The 26,327-nt window shown below is 45.3% G+C and overlaps 1 protein-coding gene across 2 annotated transcripts in view; it reads right to left on the reverse strand.

The window, feature by feature from the left end:
* The window catches only part of GRID2 (glutamate ionotropic receptor delta type subunit 2), a 1,893,008-nt gene that overhangs the window by 534,601 nt on the left and 1,332,080 nt on the right, over positions 1 to 26,327 (reverse strand). For both annotated transcript variants that reach the window (XR_012754338.1, XM_075351083.1), the window contains exon 10: positions 21,797 to 21,994. Coding sequence is in view for 1 of the 2 variants with exons in the window: in XM_075351083.1 (XP_075207198.1) it covers positions 21,797 to 21,994 (198 nt within the window). In the remaining variant the exon portion in view is untranslated. The remainder of the gene's footprint in view (positions 1 to 21,796; positions 21,995 to 26,327) is intronic.

Consider the following 26,327-nt stretch of genomic DNA (forward strand, 5'->3'; position numbering starts at 1 on the left):
TCCCTTTTTTCCAAAAATTGGGCCACACAGACACCCACCCCATCAGTGGCAGCACTTGGGCCCTAGTTGCAAACAGGATGTTTTGATTTGCATCAAGCACATTCAAAAATACGCTATTCTTAGCCGTCCCCAGGATGACACCGGGGTAGGTAGCAAAGTCTTTGCTGACCCATGACTTGTTCATCTTGGCTTCTTTTAAAAACAATGTAAGCAAGGGTTACTCCAAGCGGAGTCTCCCTTTTTTCCAAAAATTGGGCCACACAGACACCCACCCCATCAGTGGCAGCACTTGGGCCCTAGTTGCAAACAGGATGTTTTGATTTGCATCAAGCACATTCAAAAATACGCTATTCTTAGCCGTCCCCAGGATGACACCGGGGTAGGTAGCAAAGTCTTTGCTGACCCATGACTTGTTCATCTTGGCTTCTTTTAAAAACAATGTAAGCAAGGGTTACTCCAAGCGGAGTCTCCCTTTTTTCCAAAAATTGGGCCACACAGACACCCACCCCATCAGTGGCAGCACTTGGGCCCTAGTTGCAAACAGGATGTTTTGATTTGCATCAAGCACATTCAAAAATACGCTATTCTTAGCCGTCCACAGGATGACACCGGGGTAGGTAGCAAAGTCTTTCCTGATCCCAGCTCTGTTCATCTTGGCTTCTTTTAAAAACACAGCAAGCAAGGGTTACTCCAAGCGGAGTCTCCCTTTTTTCCAAAAATTGGGCCACACAGACACCCACCCCATCAGTGGCAGCACTTGGGCCCTAGTTGCAAACAGGATGTTTTGATTTGCATCAAGCACATTCAAAAATACGCTATTCTTAGCCGTCCCCAGGATGACACCGGGGTAGGTAGCAAAGTCTTTGCTGACCCATGACTTGTTCATCTTGGCTTCTTTTAAAAACAATGTAAGCAAGGGTTACTCCAAGCGGAGTCTCCCTTTTTTCCAAAAATTGGGCCACACAGACACCCACCCCATCAGTGGCAGCACTTGGGCCCTAGTTGCAAACAGGATGTTTTGATTTGCATCAAGCACATTCAAAAATACGCTATTCTTAGCCGTCCCCAGGATGACACCGGGGTAGGTAGCAAAGTCTTTGCTGACCCATGACTTGTTCATCTTGGCTTCTTTTAAAAACAATGTAAGCAAGGGTTACTCCAAGCGGAGTCTCCCTTTTTTCCAAAAATTGGGCCACACAGACACCCACCCCATCAGTGGCAGCACTTGGGCCCTAGTTGCAAACAGGATGTTTTGATTTGCATCAAGCACATTCAAAAATACGCTATTCTTAGCCGTCCACAGGATGACACCGGGGTAGGTAGCAAAGTCTTTCCTGATCCCAGCTCTGTTCATCTTGGCTTCTTTTAAAAACACAGCAAGCAAGGGTTACTCCAAGCGGAGTCTCCCTTTTTTCCAAAAATTGGGCCACACAGACACCCACCCCATCAGTGGCAGCACTTGGGCCCTAGTTGCAAACAGGATGTTTTGATTTGCATCAAGCACATTCAAAAATACGCTATTCTTAGCCGTCCCCAGGATGACACCGGGGTAGGTAGCAAAGTCTTTGCTGACCCATGACTTGTTCATCTTGGCTTCTTTTAAAAACAATGTAAGCAAGGGTTACTCCAAGCGGAGTCTCCCTTTTTTCCAAAAATTGGGCCACACAGACACCCACCCCATCAGTGGCAGCACTTGGGCCCTAGTTGCAAACAGGATGTTTTGATTTGCATCAAGCACATTCAAAAATACGCTATTCTTAGCCGTCCCCAGGATGACACCGGGGTAGGTAGCAAAGTCTTTGCTGACCCATGACTTGTTCATCTTGGCTTCTTTTAAAAACAATGTAAGCAAGGGTTACTCCAAGCGGAGTCTCCCTTTTTTCCAAAAATTGGGCCACACAGACACCCACCCCATCAGTGGCAGCACTTGGGCCCTAGTTGCAAACAGGATGTTTTGATTTGCATCAAGCACATTCAAAAATACGCTATTCTTAGCCGTCCACAGGATGACACCGGGGTAGGTAGCAAAGTCTTTCCTGATCCCAGCTCTGTTCATCTTGGCTTCTTTTAAAAACACAGCAAGCAAGGGTTACTCCAAGCGGAGTCTCCCTTTTTTCCAAAAATTGGGCCACACAGACACCCACCCCATCAGTGGCAGCACTTGGGCCCTAGTTGCAAACAGGATGTTTTGATTTGCATCAAGCACATTCAAAAATACGCTATTCTTAGCCGTCCCCAGGATGACACCGGGGTAGGTAGCAAAGTCTTTGCTGACCCATGACTTGTTCATCTTGGCTTCTTTTAAAAACAATGTAAGCAAGGGTTACTCCAAGCGGAGTCTCCCTTTTTTCCAATAATTGGGCCACACAGACACCCACCCCATCAGTGGCAGCACTTGGGCCCTAGTTGCAAACAGGATGTTTTGATTTGCATCAAGCACATTCAAAAATACGCTATTCTTAGCCGTCCACAGGATGACACCGGGGTAGGTAGCAAAGTCTTTCCTGATCCCAGCTCTGTTCATCTTGGCTTCTTTTAAAAACACAGCAAGCAAGGGTTACTCCAAGCGGAGTCTCCCTTTTTTCCAAAAATTGGGCCACACAGACACCCACCCCATCAGTGGCAGCACTTGGGCCCTAGTTGCAAACAGGATGTTTTGATTTGCATCAAGCACATTCAAAAATACGCTATTCTTAGCCGTCCCCAGGATGACACCGGGGTAGGTAGCAAAGTCTTTCCTGATCCCAGCTCTGTTCATCTTGGCTTCTTTTAAAAACACAGCAAGCAAGGGTTACTCCAAGCGGAGTCTCCCTTTTTTCCAAAAATTGGGCCACACAGACACCCACCCCATCAGTGGCAGCACTTGGGCCCTAGTTGCAAACAGGATGTTTTGATTTGCATCAAGCACATTCAAAAATACGCTATTCTTAGCCGTCCACAGGATGACACCGGGGTAGGTAGCAAAGTCTTTCCTGATCCCAGCTCTGTTCATCTTGGCTTCTTTTAAAAACACAGCAAGCAAGGGTTACTCCAAGCGGAGTCTCCCTTTTTTCCAAAAATTGGGCCACACAGACACCCACCCCATCAGTGGCAGCACTTGGGCCCTAGTTGCAAACAGGATGTTTTGATTTGCATCAAGCACATTCAAAAATACGCTATTCTTAGCCGTCCACAGGATGACACCGGGGTAGGTAGCAAAGTCTTTCCTGATCCCAGCTCTGTTCATCTTGGCTTCTTTTAAAAACACAGCAAGCAAGGGTTACTCCAAGCGGAGTCTCCCTTTTTTCCAAAAATTGGGCCACACAGACACCCACCCCATCAGTGGCAGCACTTGGGCCCTAGTTGCAAACAGGATGTTTTGATTTGCATCAAGCACATTCAAAAATACGCTATTCTTAGCCGTCCCCAGGATGACACCGGGGTAGGTAGCAAAGTCTTTGCTGACCCATGACTTGTTCATCTTGGCTTCTTTTAAAAACAATGTAAGCAAGGGTTACTCCAAGCGGAGTCTCCCTTTTTTCCAAAAATTGGGCCACACAGACACCCACCCCATCAGTGGCAGCACTTGGGCCCTAGTTGCAAACAGGATGTTTTGATTTGCATCAAGCACATTCAAAAATACGCTATTCTTAGCCGTCCCCAGGATGACACCGGGGTAGGTAGCAAAGTCTTTGCTGACCCATGACTTGTTCATCTTGGCTTCTTTTAAAAACAATGTAAGCAAGGGTTACTCCAAGCGGAGTCTCCCTTTTTTCCAAAAATTGGGCCACACAGACACCCACCCCATCAGTGGCAGCACTTGGGCCCTAGTTGCAAACAGGATGTTTTGATTTGCATCAAGCACATTCAAAAATACGCTATTCTTAGCCGTCCACAGGATGACACCGGGGTAGGTAGCAAAGTCTTTCCTGATCCCAGCTCTGTTCATCTTGGCTTCTTTTAAAAACACAGCAAGCAAGGGTTACTCCAAGCGGAGTCTCCCTTTTTTCCAAAAATTGGGCCACACAGACACCCACCCCATCAGTGGCAGCACTTGGGCCCTAGTTGCAAACAGGATGTTTTGATTTGCATCAAGCACATTCAAAAATACGCTATTCTTAGCCGTCCCCAGGATGACACCGGGGTAGGTAGCAAAGTCTTTGCTGACCCATGACTTGTTCATCTTGGCTTCTTTTAAAAACAATGTAAGCAAGGGTTACTCCAAGCGGAGTCTCCCTTTTTTCCAATAATTGGGCCACACAGACACCCACCCCATCAGTGGCAGCACTTGGGCCCTAGTTGCAAACAGGATGTTTTGATTTGCATCAAGCACATTCAAAAATACGCTATTCTTAGCCGTCCACAGGATGACACCGGGGTAGGTAGCAAAGTCTTTCCTGATCCCAGCTCTGTTCATCTTGGCTTCTTTTAAAAACACAGCAAGCAAGGGTTACTCCAAGCGGAGTCTCCCTTTTTTCCAAAAATTGGGCCACACAGACACCCACCCCATCAGTGGCAGCACTTGGGCCCTAGTTGCAAACAGGATGTTTTGATTTGCATCAAGCACATTCAAAAATACGCTATTCTTAGCCGTCCCCAGGATGACACCGGGGTAGGTAGCAAAGTCTTTGCTGACCCATGACTTGTTCATCTTGGCTTCTTTTAAAAACAATGTAAGCAAGGGTTACTCCAAGCGGAGTCTCCCTTTTTTCCAAAAATTGGGCCACACAGACACCCACCCCATCAGTGGCAGCACTTGGGCCCTAGTTGCAAACAGGATGTTTTGATTTGCATCAAGCACATTCAAAAATACGCTATTCTTAGCCGTCCACAGGATGACACCGGGGTAGGTAGCAAAGTCTTTCCTTATCCCAGCTCTGTTCATCTTGGCTTCTTTTAAAAACACAGCAAGCAAGGGTTACTCCAAGCGGAGTCTCCCTTTTTTCCAAAAATTGGGCCACACAGACACCCACCCCATCAGTGGCAGCACTTGGGCCCTAGTTGCAAACAGGATGTTTTGATTTGCATCAAGCACATTCAAAAATACGCTATTCTTAGCCGTCCACAGGATGACACCGGGGTAGGTAGCAAAGTCTTTCCTGATCCCAGCTCTGTTCATCTTGGCTTCTTTTAAAAACACAGCAAGCAAGGGTTACTCCAAGCGGAGTCTCCCTTTTTTCCAAAAATTGGGCCACACAGACACCCACCCCATCAGTGGCAGCACTTGGGCCCTAGTTGCAAACAGGATGTTTTGATTTGCATCAAGCACATTCAAAAATACGCTATTCTTAGCCGTCCCCAGGATGACACCGGGGTAGGTAGCAAAGTCTTTGCTGACCCATGACTTGTTCATCTTGGCTTCTTTTAAAAACAATGTAAGCAAGGGTTACTCCAAGCGGAGTCTCCCTTTTTTCCAAAAATTGGGCCACACAGACACCCACCCCATCAGTGGCAGCACTTGGGCCCTAGTTGCAAACAGGATGTTTTGATTTGCATCAAGCACATTCAAAAATACGCTATTCTTAGCCGTCCCCAGGATGACACCGGGGTAGGTAGCAAAGTCTTTGCTGACCCATGACTTGTTCATCTTGGCTTCTTTTAAAAACAATGTAAGCAAGGGTTACTCCAAGCGGAGTCTCCCTTTTTTCCAAAAATTGGGCCACACAGACACCCACCCCATCAGTGGCAGCACTTGGGCCCTAGTTGCAAACAGGATGTTTTGATTTGCATCAAGCACATTCAAAAATACGCTATTCTTAGCCGTCCACAGGATGACACCGGGGTAGGTAGCAAAGTCTTTCCTGATCCCAGCTCTGTTCATCTTGGCTTCTTTTAAAAACACAGCAAGCAAGGGTTACTCCAAGCGGAGTCTCCCTTTTTTCCAAAAATTGGGCCACACAGACACCCACCCCATCAGTGGCAGCACTTGGGCCCTAGTTGCAAACAGGATGTTTTGATTTGCATCAAGCACATTCAAAAATACGCTATTCTTAGCCGTCCCCAGGATGACACCGGGGTAGGTAGCAAAGTCTTTGCTGACCCATGACTTGTTCATCTTGGCTTCTTTTAAAAACAATGTAAGCAAGGGTTACTCCAAGCGGAGTCTCCCTTTTTTCCAATAATTGGGCCACACAGACACCCACCCCATCAGTGGCAGCACTTGGGCCCTAGTTGCAAACAGGATGTTTTGATTTGCATCAAGCACATTCAAAAATACGCTATTCTTAGCCGTCCACAGGATGACACCGGGGTAGGTAGCAAAGTCTTTCCTGATCCCAGCTCTGTTCATCTTGGCTTCTTTTAAAAACACAGCAAGCAAGGGTTACTCCAAGCGGAGTCTCCTTTTTTTCCAAAAATTGGGCCACACAGACACCCACCCCATCAGTGGCAGCACTTGGGCCCTAGTTGCAAACAGGATGTTTTGATTTGCATCAAGCACATTCAAAAATACGCTATTCTTAGCCGTCCCCAGGATGACACCGGGGTAGGTAGCAAAGTCTTTCCTGATCCCAGCTCTGTTCATCTTGGCTTCTTTTAAAAACACAGCAAGCAAGGGTTACTCCAAGCGGAGTCTCCCTTTTTTCCAAAAATTGGGCCACAAAGACACCCACCCCATCAGTGGCAGCACTTGGGCCCTAGTTGCAAACAGGATGTTTTGATTTGCATCAAGCACATTCAAAAATACGCTATTCTTAGCCGTCCACAGGATGACACCGGGGTAGGTAGCAAAGTCTTTCCTGATCCCAGCTCTGTTCATCTTGGCTTCTTTTAAAAACACAGCAAGCAAGGGTTACTCCAAGCGGAGTCTCCCTTTTTTCCAAAAATTGGGCCACACAGACACCCACCCCATCAGTGGCAGCACTTGGGCCCTAGTTGCAAACAGGATGTTTTGATTTGCATCAAGCACATTCAAAAATACGCTATTCTTAGCCGTCCCCAGGATGACACTGGGGTAGGTAGCAAAGTCTTTGCTGACCCATGACTTGTTCATCTTGGCTTCTTTTAAAAACAATGTAAGCAAGGGTTACTCCAAGCGGAGTCTCCCTTTTTTCCAAAAATTGGGCCACACAGACACCCACCCCATCAGTGGCAGCACTTGGGCCCTAGTTGCAAACAGGATGTTTTGATTTGCATCAAGCACATTCAAAAATACGCTATTCTTAGCCGTCCCCAGGATGACACCGGGGTAGGTAGCAAAGTCTTTGCTGACCCATGACTTGTTCATCTTGGCTTCTTTTAAAAACAATGTAAGCAAGGGTTACTCCAAGCGGAGTCTCCCTTTTTTCCAAAAATTGGGCCACACAGACACCCACCCCATCAGTGGCAGCACTTGGGCCCTAGTTGCAAACAGGATGTTTTGATTTGCATCAAGCACATTCAAAAATACGCTATTCTTAGCCGTCCACAGGATGACACCGGGGTAGGTAGCAAAGTCTTTCCTGATCCCAGCTCTGTTCATCTTGGCTTCTTTTAAAAACACAGCAAGCAAGGGTTACTCCAAGCGGAGTCTCCCTTTTTTCCAAAAATTGGGCCACACAGACACCCACCCCATCAGTGGCAGCACTTGGGCCCTAGTTGCAAACAGGATGTTTTGATTTGCATCAAGCACATTCAAAAATACGCTATTCTTAGCCGTCCCCAGGATGACACCGGGGTAGGTAGCAAAGTCTTTCCTGATCCCAGCTCTGTTCATCTTGGCTTCTTTTAAAAACACAGCAAGCAAGGGTTACTCCAAGCGGAGTCTCCCTTTTTTCCAAAAATTGGGCCACACAGACACCCACCCCATCAGTGGCAGCACTTGGGCCCTAGTTGCAAACAGGATGTTTTGATTTGCATCAAGCACATTCAAAAATACGCTATTCTTAGCCGTCCACAGGATGACACCGGGGTAGGTAGCAAAGTCTTTCCTGATCCCAGCTCTGTTCATCTTGGCTTCTTTTAAAAACACAGCAAGCAAGGGTTACTCCAAGCGGAGTCTCCCTTTTTTCCAAAAATTGGGCCACACAGACACCCACCCCATCAGTGGCAGCACTTGGGCCCTAGTTGCAAACAGGATGTTTTGATTTGCATCAAGCACATTCAAAAATACGCTATTCTTAGCCGTCCCCAGGATGACACTGGGGTAGGTAGCAAAGTCTTTGCTGACCCATGACTTGTTCATCTTGGCTTCTTTTAAAAACAATGTAAGCAAGGGTTACTCCAAGCGGAGTCTCCCTTTTTTCCAAAAATTGGGCCACACAGACACCCACCCCATCAGTGGCAGCACTTGGGCCCTAGTTGCAAACAGGATGTTTTGATTTGCATCAAGCACATTCAAAAATACGCTATTCTTAGCCGTCCCCAGGATGACACCGGGGTAGGTAGCAAAGTCTTTGCTGACCCATGACTTGTTCATCTTGGCTTCTTTTAAAAACAATGTAAGCAAGGGTTACTCCAAGCGGAGTCTCCCTTTTTTCCAAAAATTGGGCCACACAGACACCCACCCCATCAGTGGCAGCACTTGGGCCCTAGTTGCAAACAGGATGTTTTGATTTGCATCAAGCACATTCAAAAATACGCTATTCTTAGCCGTCCACAGGATGACACCGGGGTAGGTAGCAAAGTCTTTCCTGATCCCAGCTCTGTTCATCTTGGCTTCTTTTAAAAACACAGCAAGCAAGGGTTACTCCAAGCGGAGTCTCCCTTTTTTCCAAAAATTGGGCCACACAGACACCCACCCCATCAGTGGCAGCACTTGGGCCCTAGTTGCAAACAGGATGTTTTGATTTGCATCAAGCACATTCAAAAATACGCTATTCTTAGCCGTCCCCAGGATGACACCGGGGTAGGTAGCAAAGTCTTTGCTGACCCATGACTTGTTCATCTTGGCTTCTTTTAAAAACAATGTAAGCAAGGGTTACTCCAAGCGGAGTCTCCCTTTTTTCCAAAAATTGGGCCACACAGACACCCACCCCATCAGTGGCAGCACTTGGGCCCTAGTTGCAAACAGGATGTTTTGATTTGCATCAAGCACATTCAAAAATACGCTATTCTTAGCCGTCCCCAGGATGACACCGGGGTAGGTAGCAAAGTCTTTGCTGACCCATGACTTGTTCATCTTGGCTTCTTTTAAAAACAATGTAAGCAAGGGTTACTCCAAGCGGAGTCTCCCTTTTTTCCAAAAATTGGGCCACACAGACACCCACCCCATCAGTGGCAGCACTTGGGCCCTAGTTGCAAACAGGATGTTTTGATTTGCATCAAGCACATTCAAAAATACGCTATTCTTAGCCGTCCACAGGATGACACCGGGGTAGGTAGCAAAGTCTTTCCTGATCCCAGCTCTGTTCATCTTGGCTTCTTTTAAAAACACAGCAAGCAAGGGTTACTCCAAGCGGAGTCTCCCTTTTTTCCAAAAATTGGGCCACACAGACACCCACCCCATCAGTGGCAGCACTTGGGCCCTAGTTGCAAACAGGATGTTTTGATTTGCATCAAGCACATTCAAAAATACGCTATTCTTAGCCGTCCACAGGATGACACCGGGGTAGGTAGCAAAGTCTTTCCTGATCCCAGCTCTGTTCATCTTGGCTTCTTTTAAAAACACAGCAAGCAAGGGTTACTCCAAGCGGAGTCTCCCTTTTTTCCAAAAATTGGGCCACACAGACACCCACCCCATCAGTGGCAGCACTTGGGCCCTAGTTGCAAACAGGATGTTTTGATTTGCATCAAGCACATTCAAAAATACGCTATTCTTAGCCGTCCCCAGGATGACACTGGGGTAGGTAGCAAAGTCTTTGCTGACCCATGACTTGTTCATCTTGGCTTCTTTTAAAAACAATGTAAGCAAGGGTTACTCCAAGCGGAGTCTCCCTTTTTTCCAAAAATTGGGCCACACAGACACCCACCCCATCAGTGGCAGCACTTGGGCCCTAGTTGCAAACAGGATGTTTTGATTTGCATCAAGCACATTCAAAAATACGCTATTCTTAGCCGTCCACAGGATGACACCGGGGTAGGTAGCAAAGTCTTTGCTGACCCATGACTTGTTCATCTTGGCTTCTTTTAAAAACAATGTAAGCAAGGGTTACTCCAAGCGGAGTCTCCCTTTTTTCCAAAAATTGGGCCACACAGACACCCACCCCATCAGTGGCAGCACTTGGGCCCTAGTTGCAAACAGGATGTTTTGATTTGCATCAAGCACATTCAAAAATACGCTATTCTTAGCCGTCCACAGGATGACACCAGGGTAGGTAGCAAAGTCTTTCCTGATCCCAGCTCTGTTCATCTTGGCTTCTTTTAAAAACACAGCAAGCAAGGGTTACTCCAAGCGGAGTCTCCCTTTTTTCCAAAAATTGGGCCACACAGACACCCACCCCATCAGTGGCAGCACTTGGGCCCTAGTTGCAAACAGGATGTTTTGATTTGCATCAAGCACATTCAAAAATACGCTATTCTTAGCCGTCCCCAGGATGACACCGGGGTAGGTAGCAAAGTCTTTGCTGACCCATGACTTGTTCATCTTGGCTTCTTTTAAAAACAATGTAAGCAAGGGTTACTCCAAGCGGAGTCTCCCTTTTTTCCAAAAATTGGGCCACACAGACACCCACCCCATCAGTGGCAGCACTTGGGCCCTAGTTGCAAACAGGATGTTTTGATTTGCATCAAGCACATTCAAAAATACGCTATTCTTAGCCGTCCACAGGATGACACCGGGGTAGGTAGCAAAGTCTTTCCTGATCCCAGCTCTGTTCATCTTGGCTTCTTTTAAAAACACAGCAAGCAAGGGTTACTCCAAGCGGAGTCTCCCTTTTTTCCAAAAATTGGGCCACACAGACACCCACCCCATCAGTGGCAGCACTTGGGCCCTAGTTGCAAACAGGATGTTTTGATTTGCATCAAGCACATTCAAAAATACGCTATTCTTAGCCGTCCACAGGATGACACCGGGGTAGGTAGCAAAGTCTTTCCTGATCCCAGCTCTGTTCATCTTGGCTTCTTTTAAAAACACAGCAAGCAAGGGTTACTCCAAGCGGAGTCTCCCTTTTTTCCAAAAATTGGGCCACACAGACACCCACCCCATCAGTGGCAGCACTTGGGCCCTAGTTGCAAACAGGATGTTTTGATTTGCATCAAGCACATTCAAAAATACGCTATTCTTAGCCGTCCACAGGATGACACCGGGGTAGGTAGCAAAGTCTTTCCTGATCCCAGCTCTGTTCATCTTGGCTTCTTTTAAAAACACAGCAAGCAAGGGTTACTCCAAGCGGAGTCTCCCTTTTTTCCAAAAATTGGGCCACACAGACACCCACCCCATCAGTGGCAGCACTTGGGCCCTAGTTGCAAACAGGATGTTTTGATTTGCATCAAGCACATTCAAAAATACGCTATTCTTAGCCGTCCACAGGATGACACCGGGGTAGGTAGCAAAGTCTTTCCTGATCCCAGCTCTGTTCATCTTGGCTTCTTTTAAAAACACAGCAAGCAAGGGTTACTCCAAGCGGAGTCTCCCTTTTTTCCAAAAATTGGGCCACACAGACACCCACCCCATCAGTGGCAGCACTTGGGCCCTAGTTGCAAACAGGATGTTTTGATTTGCATCAAGCACATTCAAAAATACGCTATTCTTAGCCGTCCCCAGGATGACACCGGGGTAGGTAGCAAAGTCTTTGCTGACCCATGACTTGTTCATCTTGGCTTCTTTTAAAAACAATGTAAGCAAGGGTTACTCCAAGCGGAGTCTCCCTTTTTTCCAAAAATTGGGCCACACAGACACCCACCCCATCAGTGGCAGCACTTGGGCCCTAGTTGCAAACAGGATGTTTTGATTTGCATCAAGCACATTCAAAAATACGCTATTCTTAGCCGTCCACAGGATGACACCGGGGTAGGTAGCAAAGTCTTTCCTGATCCCAGCTCTGTTCATCTTGGCTTCTTTTAAAAACACAGCAAGCAAGGGTTACTCCAAGCGGAGTCTCCCTTTTTTCCAAAAATTGGGCCACACAGACACCCACCCCATCAGTGGCAGCACTTGGGCCCTAGTTGCAAACAGGATGTTTTGATTTGCATCAAGCACATTCAAAAATACGCTATTCTTAGCCGTCCCCAGGATGACACCGGGGTAGGTAGCAAAGTCTTTGCTGACCCATGACTTGTTCATCTTGGCTTCTTTTAAAAACAATGTAAGCAAGGGTTACTCCAAGCGGAGTCTCCCTTTTTTCCAAAAATTGGGCCACACAGACACCCACCCCATCAGTGGCAGCACTTGGGCCCTAGTTGCAAACAGGATGTTTTGATTTGCATCAAGCACATTCAAAAATACGCTATTCTTAGCCGTCCACAGGATGACACCGGGGTAGGTAGCAAAGTCTTTGCTGACCCATGACTTGTTCATCTTGGCTTCTTTTAAAAACAATGTAAGCAAGGGTTACTCCAAGCGGAGTCTCCCTTTTTTCCAAAAATTGGGCCACACAGACACCCACCCCATCAGTGGCAGCACTTGGGCCCTAGTTGCAAACAGGATGTTTTGATTTGCATCAAGCACATTCAAAAATACGCTATTCTTAGCCGTCCCCAGGATGACACCGGGGTAGGTAGCAAAGTCTTTCCTGATCCCAGCTCTGTTCATCTTGGCTTCTTTTAAAAACACAGCAAGCAAGGGTTACTCCAAGCGGAGTCTCCCTTTTTTCCAAAAATTGGGCCACACAGACACCCACCCCATCAGTGGCAGCACTTGGGCCCTAGTTGCAAACAGGATGTTTTGATTTGCATCAAGCACATTCCAAATCCACAAGCATTTACTCTCCCCAGGATGACACAGGGGTAGTAAATTCCTTCTGGATCCATGACTTGTTCATTTTGATGAACGTCAGTCTGTCCACATTGTCACTGGACAGACGCGTGCGCTTATCTGTCAGCACACACCCAGCAGCACTGAATACACGTTCAGAGACAACGCTGGCAGCTGGACACGACAAAATCTCCAAGGCGTAAGTTGCGAGCTCTGGCCATTTTTGTAGGTTTGATGCCCAAAAGGAGCAAGGCTCCAGTTGCACAGTCATGGCATCGATGTTCATTTGGAGATACTCCTGTATCATCCTCTCCAGCCGTTGACTATGTGTCAGACTTGTTGTCTCTGGTGGCCTTGCAAAAGAGGGTCTAAAAAAATTATGAAAAGATTCCATAAAATTGCTGTTACCGGCACCAGAAAAGGTCCTACTGGTACGGGTAGACTGTTGAAGATGACGAGACCGTCCCATGTTTGTCAAGTTACAACTGGGAGATTCACTCCCTGCACCTGCACGGTTGTTTGGTGGAAAAGCCGAGCTAAGATCTAGTAACAGCTTCTGCTGATACTCCTGCATACGTGCGTCCCTTTCTATGGCTGGAATTATGTCACAAAATTTGGACTTGTACCGGGGATCTAATAGTGTGGCAATCCAGTAGTCATCATCACTTCTAATTTTGACAATACGACTGTCATGTTGGAGGTAGTGCAACAAAAAGGCACTCATGTGTCTTGCGCAGCCATGCGGACCAAGTCCATGCTGTGTTTGTGGCATAGAGGTGCTACCCGTTCTTTCTTCCTCTGACATCTGACCCCAACCTCTTTCAACTGAAATTTGACCAAGGTCTCCCTCATCCGCTGAGTCTTCCATGTCCATGGACAGTTCGTCCTCCATTTCTTCATGTTCTCCTGCACCTTGCTCAACATTTCGCCTGCTACTATGCGCCCTTGTCGATCCCTGTCCCCCATGGTCCCATGCCTGCTGCGTTGGTGATGATGAACGTCTGGACCTTGGTGATGTTGTTGTCCCTTGCGCATATGAATCCTCCTGTAGTTCCTCCCCTTCATGTTGTCCCACCCCCTGACTCCGAATAGTGTTTAGCGTGTGCTCCAGCATGTAAATGACTGGAATCGTCATGCTGATAATGGCATTGTCAGCGCTAAACATATTCGTCGCCATGTCGAAACTGTGCAGAAGGGTGCATAGGTCCTTGATCTGAGACCACTCCATCAGGGTGATCTGCCCCACCTCTGCATCTCGTTGGCCCAGGCTATACGTCATGACGTATTGCACCAGGGCTCTGCGGTGCTGCCACAGTCGCTGTAACATGTGGAGAGTTGAATTCCAGCGTGTCGCCACATCGCATTTCAGGCGATGAACCGGCAGGCCGAAAGACTTCTGGAGCGATGCAAGTCGCTCTGCTGCGGCGCTTGAACGGCGGAAGTGAGCTGACAGTTTTCGTGCCCTGTTCAGAAGGCCATCTAGGCCGGGATAGTGTGTTAAAAATTGCTGCACGACAAGGTTCAACACGTGAGCCATACAAGGTACGTGTGTCACCTTGCCCAGGCGAAGTGCCGCACCCAGGTTTGCAGCATTGTCGCACACGGCCTTACCAGGCTGCAGTTTGAGTGGAGACAACCATTTATTAAACTCGGACCGCAAAGCTGACCACAACTCCTCAGCTGTGTGACTCTTATTACCAAGACATGTCAAGCTAAAGACCGCCTGATGCCGTTGCGCTCTGCTGCCAGCATAGTAATGAGGGGTGCGTGATTCCTTCTGCGCAGTGAGAACGCTGGTGGCCTGACCAGGCAGGCTTGGGGCGGAGGTGGAGGACCCAGATGAGGTGGAGGATGCAGAAGCAGTGGCGGAACTTGGACAGACAGAGGATTGACACACAAGTCGTGGGGACGGCAAGACTTGTGCAGCAGACCCTTCACCATCTATCACCATAGTTACCCAGTGCCCAGTCAGCGACATGTAACGTCCCTGTCCATGCTTACTGGTCCAAGTATCGGTGGTGAAATGCACCCGTTCACACACAGAGTTTCTCAAGGAAGCGGTGATGTTGTGTGCGACATGCTGGTGTAGCGCGGGCACACCTTTCTTAGAGAAGTAGTGGCGACTAGGCATCTGGTACTGGGGCACAGCGACAGACATAAGGTCTCTAAAATCCTGTGTGTCCACTAGGCGGAAAGGCAGCATTTCGGTAGCCAACAGCTTACAGAGGGATAGAGTCAACCTCTTAGCTTTGTCATGGGTCGGAGGAAGTGGCCTTTTATTTGACCACATCTGAGGGACAGAGATCTGGCTGCTGTGTGTAGACGGTGTTGAGTAGGGTGTCCCTGGAAAAATGCAGGTTTGTGAGGAAAGTGCAGGCGGAGACATGATGTTGCCTTCATCCAACGTTGGTGCTATCGATGTCTGAGAGAGCTGTACACACTCACTTGTTTCCCCTTCCAAACCAACTGACGACCTTACAAGCAAACTGCCTGTTGCGGTTACAGTGGTGGAAGTTTTGCGTGGAAAAACAGGTGTGGCAGCTGTCCCCACAGTCCTAGAAGATGAAGAGCGCGCGGATGCAGTGGAAGGGGCGGGCGGTGGATGGTTCGCTCCGCTAGGCCGCATTGCAGCACGGTGAGCTTCCCACCGGGACTTATGATATTTATTCATGTGACGATTCATGGAAGAAGTTGTCAAACTGCTGAGCTTTTGACCTCTACTAAGAGAATCATGACAAATGTTACATATCACATGAGTTGGGCGATCTTTTTCGATGTGAAAAAAGGACCAGGCTAGGCAAGGCTTAGAGGCCATGCGACCTGTTGATCCACCCCGAATAATGCTCATAGGCAGAGTGGTGGCTGAGGATGCAGTTGTAGACGTGCTACCAGTGCTCCGACTCTGTCCAGGAAGGCGCAAGGTAACTTCGTCGTCGGTTGCATCCTCCTCCACCGCCTCTGTTGACCTCCTCGAGTGCCTGACTGGGGGTTGACAGTAGGTGGGATCTAGAACGTCATCATCAATTGTTGTGTTTGCACTCCCCTCCCCCTCAGACCGAGCCTCTTCTTGCCCTGACGGAATATTTAAGTTGTCATCCCAATCGGGTATCTGCGTCTCATCTTCATCAGTATGTTCCTCATTGTCTATAACCACAGGTGTTACAGTTTGTGACAAAGGGTCAACATTATGCTCAGAAACTTGGTCCTCACGGCCTGAATCTGAGTCACAAAGGTTCTGGGCATCACTGCAGACCATTTCCTGTTCTGTACTCACTGTAGCTTGGGAGCAGACCTCTGATTCCCAGGCTATAGTGTGACTGAACAGCTCTGCAGACTCAGCCATCTCAGTTCCACCATACTGTGCAGGGCTGATGGAGACTTCAGAGCTGGGAGAAATCAAGTGTGATTGGGATGACAACTCAGAGGACTGGTGTTTTTTGGATGCGGTACTTGAAGTGGCTGAGAGGGCACTTGTTGGACCACTTGAGATCCATTCAAGCATTTTCCTTTTTTGCCCATCATCTACCTTTCTTCCTGTTGTTCGTGTCCGTAAAAAAGGGAGCACATCGGATTGTCCACGGTAAGTAGTAGACATCTTACTTTTGCTGGTAGATGGTCTATCTTCAGCAGATGATAATGGAGCTTTGCCACCTTCCCCACGGACAAAACCTTTTTTGCCTTTTCCACCACGCCTCTTCCCCTTTCCACCAGCATCTGTCATTTTGCCACTCATGTTGATTGCGACAAGATTGTGGACTGAAAATGTGGTAGTAAAAATTGAGAGGTGGTGAAGATTGCAGTGGTGGTCTAGCTTTATTAACAGCAGAATAATAAAGAATAAATATCCCTGACAATGCAACTTAGTTATAATTAGTTGGAGTGTGCAACGCAGGCAGACGTGCTGCAAATGTCTTTGCACTAGTGGGACTATAGCAAAGTCCAATAGCCACGTATAGGATGCCACTAGGTACACTGAGTGTTTGCTAGTATAATGGCTTGGTTAGAATGAGTTGTAGTGTGCAACGCAGGCAGACGCGCTCTGCAAATGTCTTTGCACTAGTGGGACTATAGCAAAGTCCAATAGCCACGTATAGGATGCCACTAGGTACACTGAGTGTTTGCTAGTATAATGGCTTGGTTAGAATGAGTTGTAGTGTGCAACGCAGGCAGACGCGCTCTGCAAATGTCTTTGCACTAGTGGGACTATAGCAAAGTCCAATAGCCACGTATAGGATGCCACTAGGTACACTGAGTGTTTGCTAGTATAATGGCTTGGTTAGAATGAGTTGTAGTGTGCAACGCAGGCAGACGCGCTCTGCAAATGTCTTTGCACTAGTGGGACTATAGCAAAGTCCAATAGCCACGTATAGGATGCCACTAGGTACACTGAGTGTTTGCTAGTATAATGGCTTGGTTAGAATGAGTTGTAGTGTGCAACGCAGGCAGACGCGCTCTGCAAATGTCTTTGCACTAGTGGGACTATAGCAAAGTCCAATAGCCACGTATAGGATGCCACTAGGTACACTGAGTGTTTGCTAGTATAATGGCTTGGTTAGAATGAGTTGTAGTGTGCAACGCAGGCAGACGCGCTCTGCAAATGTCTTTGCACTAGTGGGACTATAGCAAAGTCCAATAGCCACGTATAGGATGCCACTAGGTACACTGAGTGTTTGCTAGTATAATGGCTTGGTTAGAATGAGTTGTAGTGTGCAACGCAGGCAGACGCGCTCTGCAAATGTCTTTGCACTAGTGGGACTATAGCAAAGTCCAATAGCCACGTATAGGATGCCACTAGGTACACTGAGTGTTTGCTAGTATAATGGCTTGGTTAGAATGAGTTGTAGTGTGCAACGCAGGCAGACGCGCTCTGCAAATGTCTTTGCACTAGTGGGACTATAGCAAAGTCCAATAGCCACGTATAGGATGCCACTAGGTACACTGAGTGTTTGCTAGTATAATGGCTTGGTTAGAATGAGTTGTAGTGTGCAACGCAGGCAGACGCGCTCTGCAAATGTCTTTGCACTAGTGGGACTATAGCAAAGTCCAATAGCCACGTATAGGATGCCACTAGGTACACTGAGTGTTTGCTAGTATAATGGCTTGGTTAGAATGAGTTGTAGTGTGCAACGCAGGCAGACGCGCTCTGCAAATGTCTTTGCACTAGTGGGACTATAGCAAAGTCCAATAGCCACGTATAGGATGCCACTAGGTACACTGAGTGTTTGCTAGTATAATGGCTTGGTTAGAATGAGTTGTAGTGTGCAACGCAGGCAGACGCGCTCTGCAAATGTCTTTGCACTAGTGGGACTATAGCAAAGTCCAATAGCCACGTATAGGATGCCACTAGGTACACTGAGTGTTTGCTAGTATAATGGCTTGGTTAGAATGAGTTGTAGTGTGCAACGCAGGCAGACGCGCTCTGCAAATGTCTTTGCACTAGTGGGACTATAGCAAAGTCCAATAGCCACGTATAGGATGCCACTAGGTACACTGAGTGTTTGCTAGTATAATGGCTTGGTTAGAATGAGTTGTAGTGTGCAACGCAGGCAGACGCGCTCTGCAAATGTCTTTGCACTAGTGGGACTATAGCAAAGTCCAATAGCCACGTATAGGATGCCACTAGGTACACTGAGTGTTTGCTAGTATAATGGCTTGGTTAGAATGAGTTGTAGTGTGCAACGCAGGCAGACGCGCTCTGCAAATGTCTTTGCACTAGTGGGACTATAGCAAAGTCCAATAGCCACGTATAGGATGCCACTAGGTACACTGAGTGTTTGCTAGTATAATGGCTTGGTTAGAATGAGTTGTAGTGTGCAACGCAGGCAGACGCGCTCTGCAAATGTCTTTGCACTAGTGGGACTATAGCAAAGTCCAATAGCCACGTATAGGATGCCACTAGGTACACTGAGTGTTTGCTAGTATAATGGCTTGGTTAGAATGAGTTGTAGTGTGCAACGCAGGCAGACGCGCTCTGCAAATGTCTTTGCACTAGTGGGACTATAGCAAAGTCCAATAGCCACGTATAGGATGCCACTAGGTACACTGAGTGTTTGCTAGTATAATGGCTTGGTTAGAATGAGTTGTAGTGTGCAACGCAGGCAGACGCGCTCTGCAAATGTCTTTGCACTAGTGGGACTATAGCAAAGTCCAATAGCCACGTATAGGATGCCACTAGGTACACTGAGTGTTTGCTAGTATAATGGCTTGGTTAGAATGAGTTGTAGTGTGCAACGCAGGCAGACGCGCTCTGCAAATGTCTTTGCACTAGTGGGACTATAGCAAAGTCCAATAGCCACGTATAGGATGCCACTAGGTACACTGAGTGTTTGCTAGTATAATGGCTTGGTTAGAATGAGTTGTAGTGTGCAACGCAGGCAGACGCGCTCTGCAAATGTCTTTGCACTAGTGGGACTATAGCAAAGTCCAATAGCCACGTATAGGATGCCACTAGGTACACTGAGTGTTTGCTAGTATAATGGCTTGGTTAGAATGAGTTGTAGTGTGCAACGCAGGCAGACGCGCTCTGCAAATGTCTTTGCACTAGTGGGACTATAGCAAAGTCCAATAGCCACGTATAGGATGCCACTAGGTACACTGAGTGTTTGCTAGTATAATGGCTTGGTTAGAATGAGTTGTAGTGTGCAACGCAGGCAGACGCGCTCTGCAAATGTCTTTGCACTAGTGGGACTATAGCAAAGTCCAATAGCCACGTATAGGATGCCACTAGGTACACTGAGTGTTTGCTAGTATAATGGCTTGGTTAGAATGAGTTGTAGTGTGCAACGCAGGCAGACGCGCTCTGCAAATGTCTTTGCACTAGTGGGACTATAGCAAAGTCCAATAGCCACGTATAGGATGCCACTAGGTACACTGAGTGTTTGCTAGTATAATGGCTTGGTTAGAATGAGTTGTAGTGTGCAACGCAGGCAGACGCGCTCTGCAAATGTCTTTGCACTAGTGGGACTATAGCAAAGTCCAATAGCCACGTATAGGATGCCACTAGGTACACTGAGTGTTTGCTAGTATAATGGCTTGGTTAGAATGAGTTGTAGTGTGCAATGCAGGCAGACGCGCTCTGCAAATGTCTTTGCACTAGTGGGACTATAGCAAAGTCCAATAGCCACGTATAGGATGCCACTAGGTACACTGAGTGTTTGCTAGTATAATGGCTTAGTTATCAGTTGGAGTGTGCAGAGGACAAGAGGGTACAGTGGCAGGATTGTGGTGCTCTGGGTAGAGGAATGGAAGACTGCCTTTCTATTCCCTCCTAATGGTGAAATGCAGGTAGGAAATCCCTGACCTGGGCTACACAGACGCTGTTGCTGTTTGCAGGACCTGTCACCTATGGCTCTCTGACCCTGCCGGTTGGAGCCCTTAAAAGGACTGCTATAAAGTGCTCTCCCTAAGCTGTCTAACGCTGTGTATGCAGCGCATACAGCTGTATCGGCTATAGGACTCAGGAAGACGGAGCTGCGACAGTGATGTCTGACACCAAAGACGCAGAAGGCAGATAATGGCGTCCGTGAAGAAAATGTCCGGTTTTATAATGCAGGGACATGTGACATGCAGATCCTATCACACATGCCGTTGCTTCTCTGGCTCAAAGTCCACTTAGCTGTGTGTGTGTCTGGGATTGGCTGACATGCTGGCCCGCCCCACAAGACGCGCGCGCTTAGGGAAGGAAGACAAGAAAAAAAAAAAAAAAAAATGGCGATCGCCATTATAGAAACAGCAGTGATCTGAAGGCGCTGTTCACGCACACTATACACTGAAATGTGATAATAGTTTGATTCACAGAGTGACTTACACTATTACAGCAGAAACCAAGCTATGATTTAGCTGTTTTTTGGCTGCTAGAACCGTTCTCGAACGTTTCTAGAACTACCGAGCTTTTGCAAAAAGCTCGAGTTCTAGTTCGATCTAGAACATGCCCCAAAATCACTCGAGCCGCGAACTGGAGAACCACGAACCACGAACCGCGCTCAACTCTAATTATTAGGCTGAAAAAAAGATGAAATCCATCAGAGAGATAGCAGAAACTATAGGAGTAGCCAAATCCACAATTGCATACATTATGCAAAAAAATAGCGCACTGGTGAGCTTGGGAATTCAAAATGGCCTGAACGTGCATGGAAGACAACAGTGGTGGATGATCGCAGAATCCTATCCATAATGAAGAAAAACCCCATTCATAGCATCCACCCAAGTGAAGAACACTCTGCAGTAAATAGGTGTTTCAGTATCTAAGTCTAGCATAACGAGAAGTCTTCATGAGAGCATGAATTCTGAAGTCTACAGGGTTATACTTTCTGCTCAGACTCAACGAAATGCCACAAGGTTGAATGGACCATGCTTCACAGATGGACAATGATCTCAAACATACTATGAAAGCAAGCCAGGAGGTTTTCTTTTAAGGCAATGCAGTATAATATTTTGCATAGGCCAAGTCAATCATCAAATCTCAACATGCATTTCCCATGCTTAAGACAAAACTTAAGTTAAAAAGATCCACATTCAAGTACCAACTTAAGTCAGCTGCAGTAAAGGCCAGCAATGCATCAAAAAAAGAGAAACCCAGCGTTTGATGAGGTCCATGGCTTCCAGATTACAGGCAGTTATTGCCTGCAAAGGATTCTCTACAAAGTTTTAAACATGATCATTTTATTTATGGTTAAGGACATTTGTCCAATTACTTTTGAGGCCCAGAAATAATCAGGCTTTGAATACATTATTTTGCAATTCCTAATCAATTGACAGGATATTTTTATTCAACCCCTTTAATTAATTTGAAAGTCTCCACTTCAATTGCATCTCAGTTGTTACTTTTTAAATTAAAAACAGTGGCATGTAGAGCCCAAATCATGAAGGTTTGGTGACTGTACAAATGTTACTGGACCTGACTGTACATACATCAGGGATTGGTGCTATTGAATAGTGGTGTGAGAGATAGCGTGCATTTATTATTAATGATGCTATCTACAGCATTAGATGTACACACAATAATATGTATAGTATTTTTGATTTCATATATTTTAAGATTCCTTTTACCTTAAATAGAAGTTCACCAATCAATCCATTCCAGGTACCATCCCCTTGAGGACTTCCATATTTGTGATCAGTGGCAACGTAGATCTCGTACTTGAATCCCAAATAGTTAGATAAGGCATCAAGGACGTCGATAGAAAATCCTTGGTATTTCTTTGGCTTTCCCAGTACATTTTCTAACACCATTACAAATGGTTCTTCCTGTAAAATAGACAATTGTTAGAGATGAATTTCTTTATATAAAATTAAGATTGATAAATTACAGTGGACAAAACCTATTTCCTAGAACTGTCACTTGTCAATAGTCTTATCACAAAATGTCCATCTACTAGGACTTCCATTGATCAACTGTTACTTCTTGGGAGACCTGGAAGATTTTACTTCAGTGACATCCCAGGAAACATACAGTCTTACATAGGGGTCTGTGTAAATCAAAGAGCTGTCTGTATACAGTAGGTCATCTATGTTAAGAGACATTCTTTTATTAACTCAGAATTCCATAATACAGTATATAAAATCATTTTTTTTTAATCCAGACCATCCCTTACTACTGATCCCTATATATGTCTTATGCAAGTAAAATCTTTTTCTGTATATAAGAAACTCCAGTAGCATGTGCAGCATTTATTACCTTGGCAAACATACACATTAAAATGATGTATAATAAGAGGATTATTGGAATATGGAAATTCTGTCTCATATTTGCCTCTGTAGTCTTTGTTACACTATTTGCATATGTATATACATGAAGACTGAGCGAATTCATGGTTTCCACAATAATTATTTTACTATTAGATAATTGCTTCTCAAACTCTACATTTTAGATTCATCCACTTAACACTATTGCAAATAATTGCTTACTTGATTTACAGCTTTGTTTTACAGATGTCCTTGCTCATTTAAATCTTTAATTAAATAAGAGAAAAACACTTTCTGGTCATTTAGCAAATAAAAATGAAACAAATTATATATGATTGTTCTGAATGTTAAACTGCTGGCATTGTGTTTGCGGGATTAGACTATTAATCTATTATAAAATGATTTTATACGCTACCACATTTAAATATATTACAGTGACCTACAAAATTGTAAATTAAAAATGTATTGCAGCATATTTCATAAGGCTAAATAAAGATCTTCTTTCATCCTGTTCAGCCTATTATCCTGCAGTGTGGATCCACAGGTTAGGCTAAAGCCCTCATGATGCAAGACCCAATTCTCCTCTTCTAAGGGAAAATATCCCTTTCCAACTTCAAATATACCATAATTAAGGATGAAATTCAAGTTTGGAAGATTCCCTTAAATTAGGCTCAGAAATATGATTTAAAAAATTCTTTATTTAAAATAAAGCCCCATGACGATCTTTGCTCTACTACATCCAGAACCTGCAGAGAGCGAAAAATGACTCCAGGAAACACTGACAGGGAAACCGGGCTGTGAGCAAATGACATCAGTTAGTTCACCAAAGGTCATATTCAGGCTCCCCCTCTGCTTTCAGTAAAAGTGCAGCTCGACTATCGGATTGCTTGTCACGGCCGTAACCCACAATCTGACAGTCCAAGAGTGGATTCAACTTTCACAAAGGCAGCAGGAGAGCCCGGGTGTGATCACCGCTGAACTGAGTGACATCACCTGCTCACAGCTGAGTCCCCCCTGCTACTGTCAGTGTTTTCTGGAGCCTGAGGAGAGCAGACATGTTTTTGTTTTTTGCGGCTTCCAGATGTAGGAGTGCTGGGATCTTCGTGGGACTTTGTATGGATTACAACGGATGTGCAAGGGTATTTTTGGGGTTATGAAAGTGGTGAAAAAGGGTGTGTGTATTTTATGTTAATGAAAGGATTTTTGTTGATGTTAGTGTTTCTTTTCTTACATGATTAGTAATGGGAGAAGTCTCATAGATACCTTCCATTACTATTCTAAGGCTTGATCACAGCTGTCATTAACCCCTTATATTACCCCAATTTCTACTGCACTAGGGTAAAGCACCAGTATTGGTACATCTAATATGATGTGCCAATTCTCGGCAGTTGTGCGCTGGTAATTTTAGATTGGTGGCAATATCCATGGCTCCTCAAATCCTGCCAATATTAGCCTTCACCTGTCTGTTTTACTATGGTTGAATATCAAAAATGGGAGAGACCCCATACCTTTTTCCCCCCTCTATTTTGATATCCAGCAACCATAAGGCTCAAAGGTGGGGGCTGCTGCCTGCAGCTGTTATTTTACCCATGTTGGCTATCAAAATATGGTGGAGGCCTACATCCTTTTTTTAAATTATTTATTTACTTGTTTTTACACTACTATTTAGCAAACTGACAACAACCAATCACAGACTCAGACACAGGGTGGGGACGTGTATAGCAGTCTGAAACCAATCACAGTGGCACAGAGGCAGTGAATATTAATGGACTTTAATTAGGAGACACGGAAGAGAATCTGACTGCACGATATCTATAATTATCCTGCTCTTTCTACTAATTAATTTACATTGCTGCCTCCTGGCACTTACTATAGCCATTCTGCAGCCCTGAATATCTCTGCACTAATGACTTTTATGGGGTTTGCTGTTCATGGTCAAGTTCAGCATCAAAATTGTTTGCCGAACCCAATTTTTTTTTGCTGTGCTGGTTCGACAAACCCAAATATACACAGGTTTGCTCATCACTGTCAATGACCAGACAGAAGAGGACACTTGGACCAAAGCAGTGCTCCAAGACAAGAGAGATGAATATATATATACAGTATATATATATATATATATATATATATATATATATATATATGTACATATATATATATATATATATATATATATATATATATATATATATACAGTCATATGAAAAAGTATGGGCACCCCTATTAATGTTAACCTTTTTTCTTTAGAACAATTTGGGTTTTTGCAACAGCTATTTCAGTTTCATATATCTAATAACTGATGGACTGAGTAATATTTCTGGATTGAAATGAGGTTTATTGTACTAACAGAAAATGTGCAATCCACATTTAAACAAAATTTGACTGGTGCAAAAGTATGGGCACCTCAACATAAAAGTGACATTAATTTTTTGTAGATCCTCCTTTTGCAAAAATAACAGCCTCTAGTCGTTTCCTGTAGCTTTTAATGAGTTCCTGGATCCTGGATGAAGGTATATTTGACCATTCCTGTTTACAAAACAATTCCAGTTCAGTTAAGTTTGATGGTCGCCGAGTATGGACAGCACGCTTCAAATCATCCCACAGATTTTCAATTATATTCAGGTCTGGGGACTGGAAAGGCCATTCCAGAACATTGTAATTGTTCCTCTGCATGAATGCCTGAGTAGATTTGGAGTGGTGTTTTGGATCATTGTCTTGCTGAAATATCCATCCCCTGCGTAACTTCAACTTCGTAACCGATTCTTGCACATTATTGTCAAGAATCTGCTGATACTGAGTTGAATCCATGCAACCCACAACCTTAACATGATTCCCGGTGCCGGCATTGGCCACACAGCCCCAAAGCATGATAGAACCTCCACCAAATTTTACTGTGGGTAACAAGTGCTTTTCTTGGAATGCTGTGTTTTTTTGCCTCCATGCATAACGCCTTTTTGTATGACCAAACAACTCAATCTTTGTTTCATCAGTCCACAGGACCTTCTTCCAAAATGTAACTGGCTTGTCCAAATGTGCTTTTGCATACATCAGGCGACTCTGTTTGTGGCGTGCTTGCAGAAATGGCTTCTTTCACATCACTCTCCCATACAGCTTCTCCTTGTGCAACGTGCGCTGTATTGTTGACCGATGCACATTGACACCATCTGCAGCAAGATGATGCTGCAGGTCTTTGGAGGTGGTCTGTGAATAGTCCTTGACTGTTCTCACCATTCTTCTTCTCTGCCTTTCTGATATTTTTCTTGGCCTGCCACTTCTGGGCTTAACAAGAACTGTACCTGTGTTCTTCCATTTCCTTACTATGTTCCTCACAGTGGAAACTGACACTTTAAATCTCTGAGACAACTTTTTGTATCCTTCCCCTGAACAACTATGTTGAATAATCTTTGTTTTCAGATCATTTGAGAGTTGTTTTGAGGAGCCCATGATGCCACTCTTCATAGGAGATTCGAATAGGAGAGCAACTTGCAAGTGGCCACCTTAAATACTTTTTCTCATGATTGGATACACCTGCCTATGAAGTTCAAAGCTCAATGAGGTTAAAAAACCAATTTAGTGCTTTAGTAAGTCAATAAAAAGTAGTTAGGAGTGTTCAAATCAAGAAATTGATAAGGGTGCCCATACTTTTGCACTGGTCAAATTTTGTTTAAATGCAGATTGCACATTTTCTGTTAGTACAATAAACCTCATTTCAATCCCTAAATATTAGATAACATCAGCTAGCTATTAGATATATGAAGCTGAAATAGCTGTTGCAAAAACCCAAATTGTTATAAAGAAAAAAGGTTAACATTAATAGGGGTGCCCAAACTTTTTCATATGACTGTATATATATATATATATGTTTTTTTTTATTGTTTAACTCCCTCCCAGTAAA

This window comes from Anomaloglossus baeobatrachus, chromosome 1, assembly GCF_048569485.1.
Source record: "Anomaloglossus baeobatrachus isolate aAnoBae1 chromosome 1, aAnoBae1.hap1, whole genome shotgun sequence".
Lineage (NCBI taxonomy): Eukaryota > Metazoa > Chordata > Amphibia > Anura > Aromobatidae > Anomaloglossus > Anomaloglossus baeobatrachus.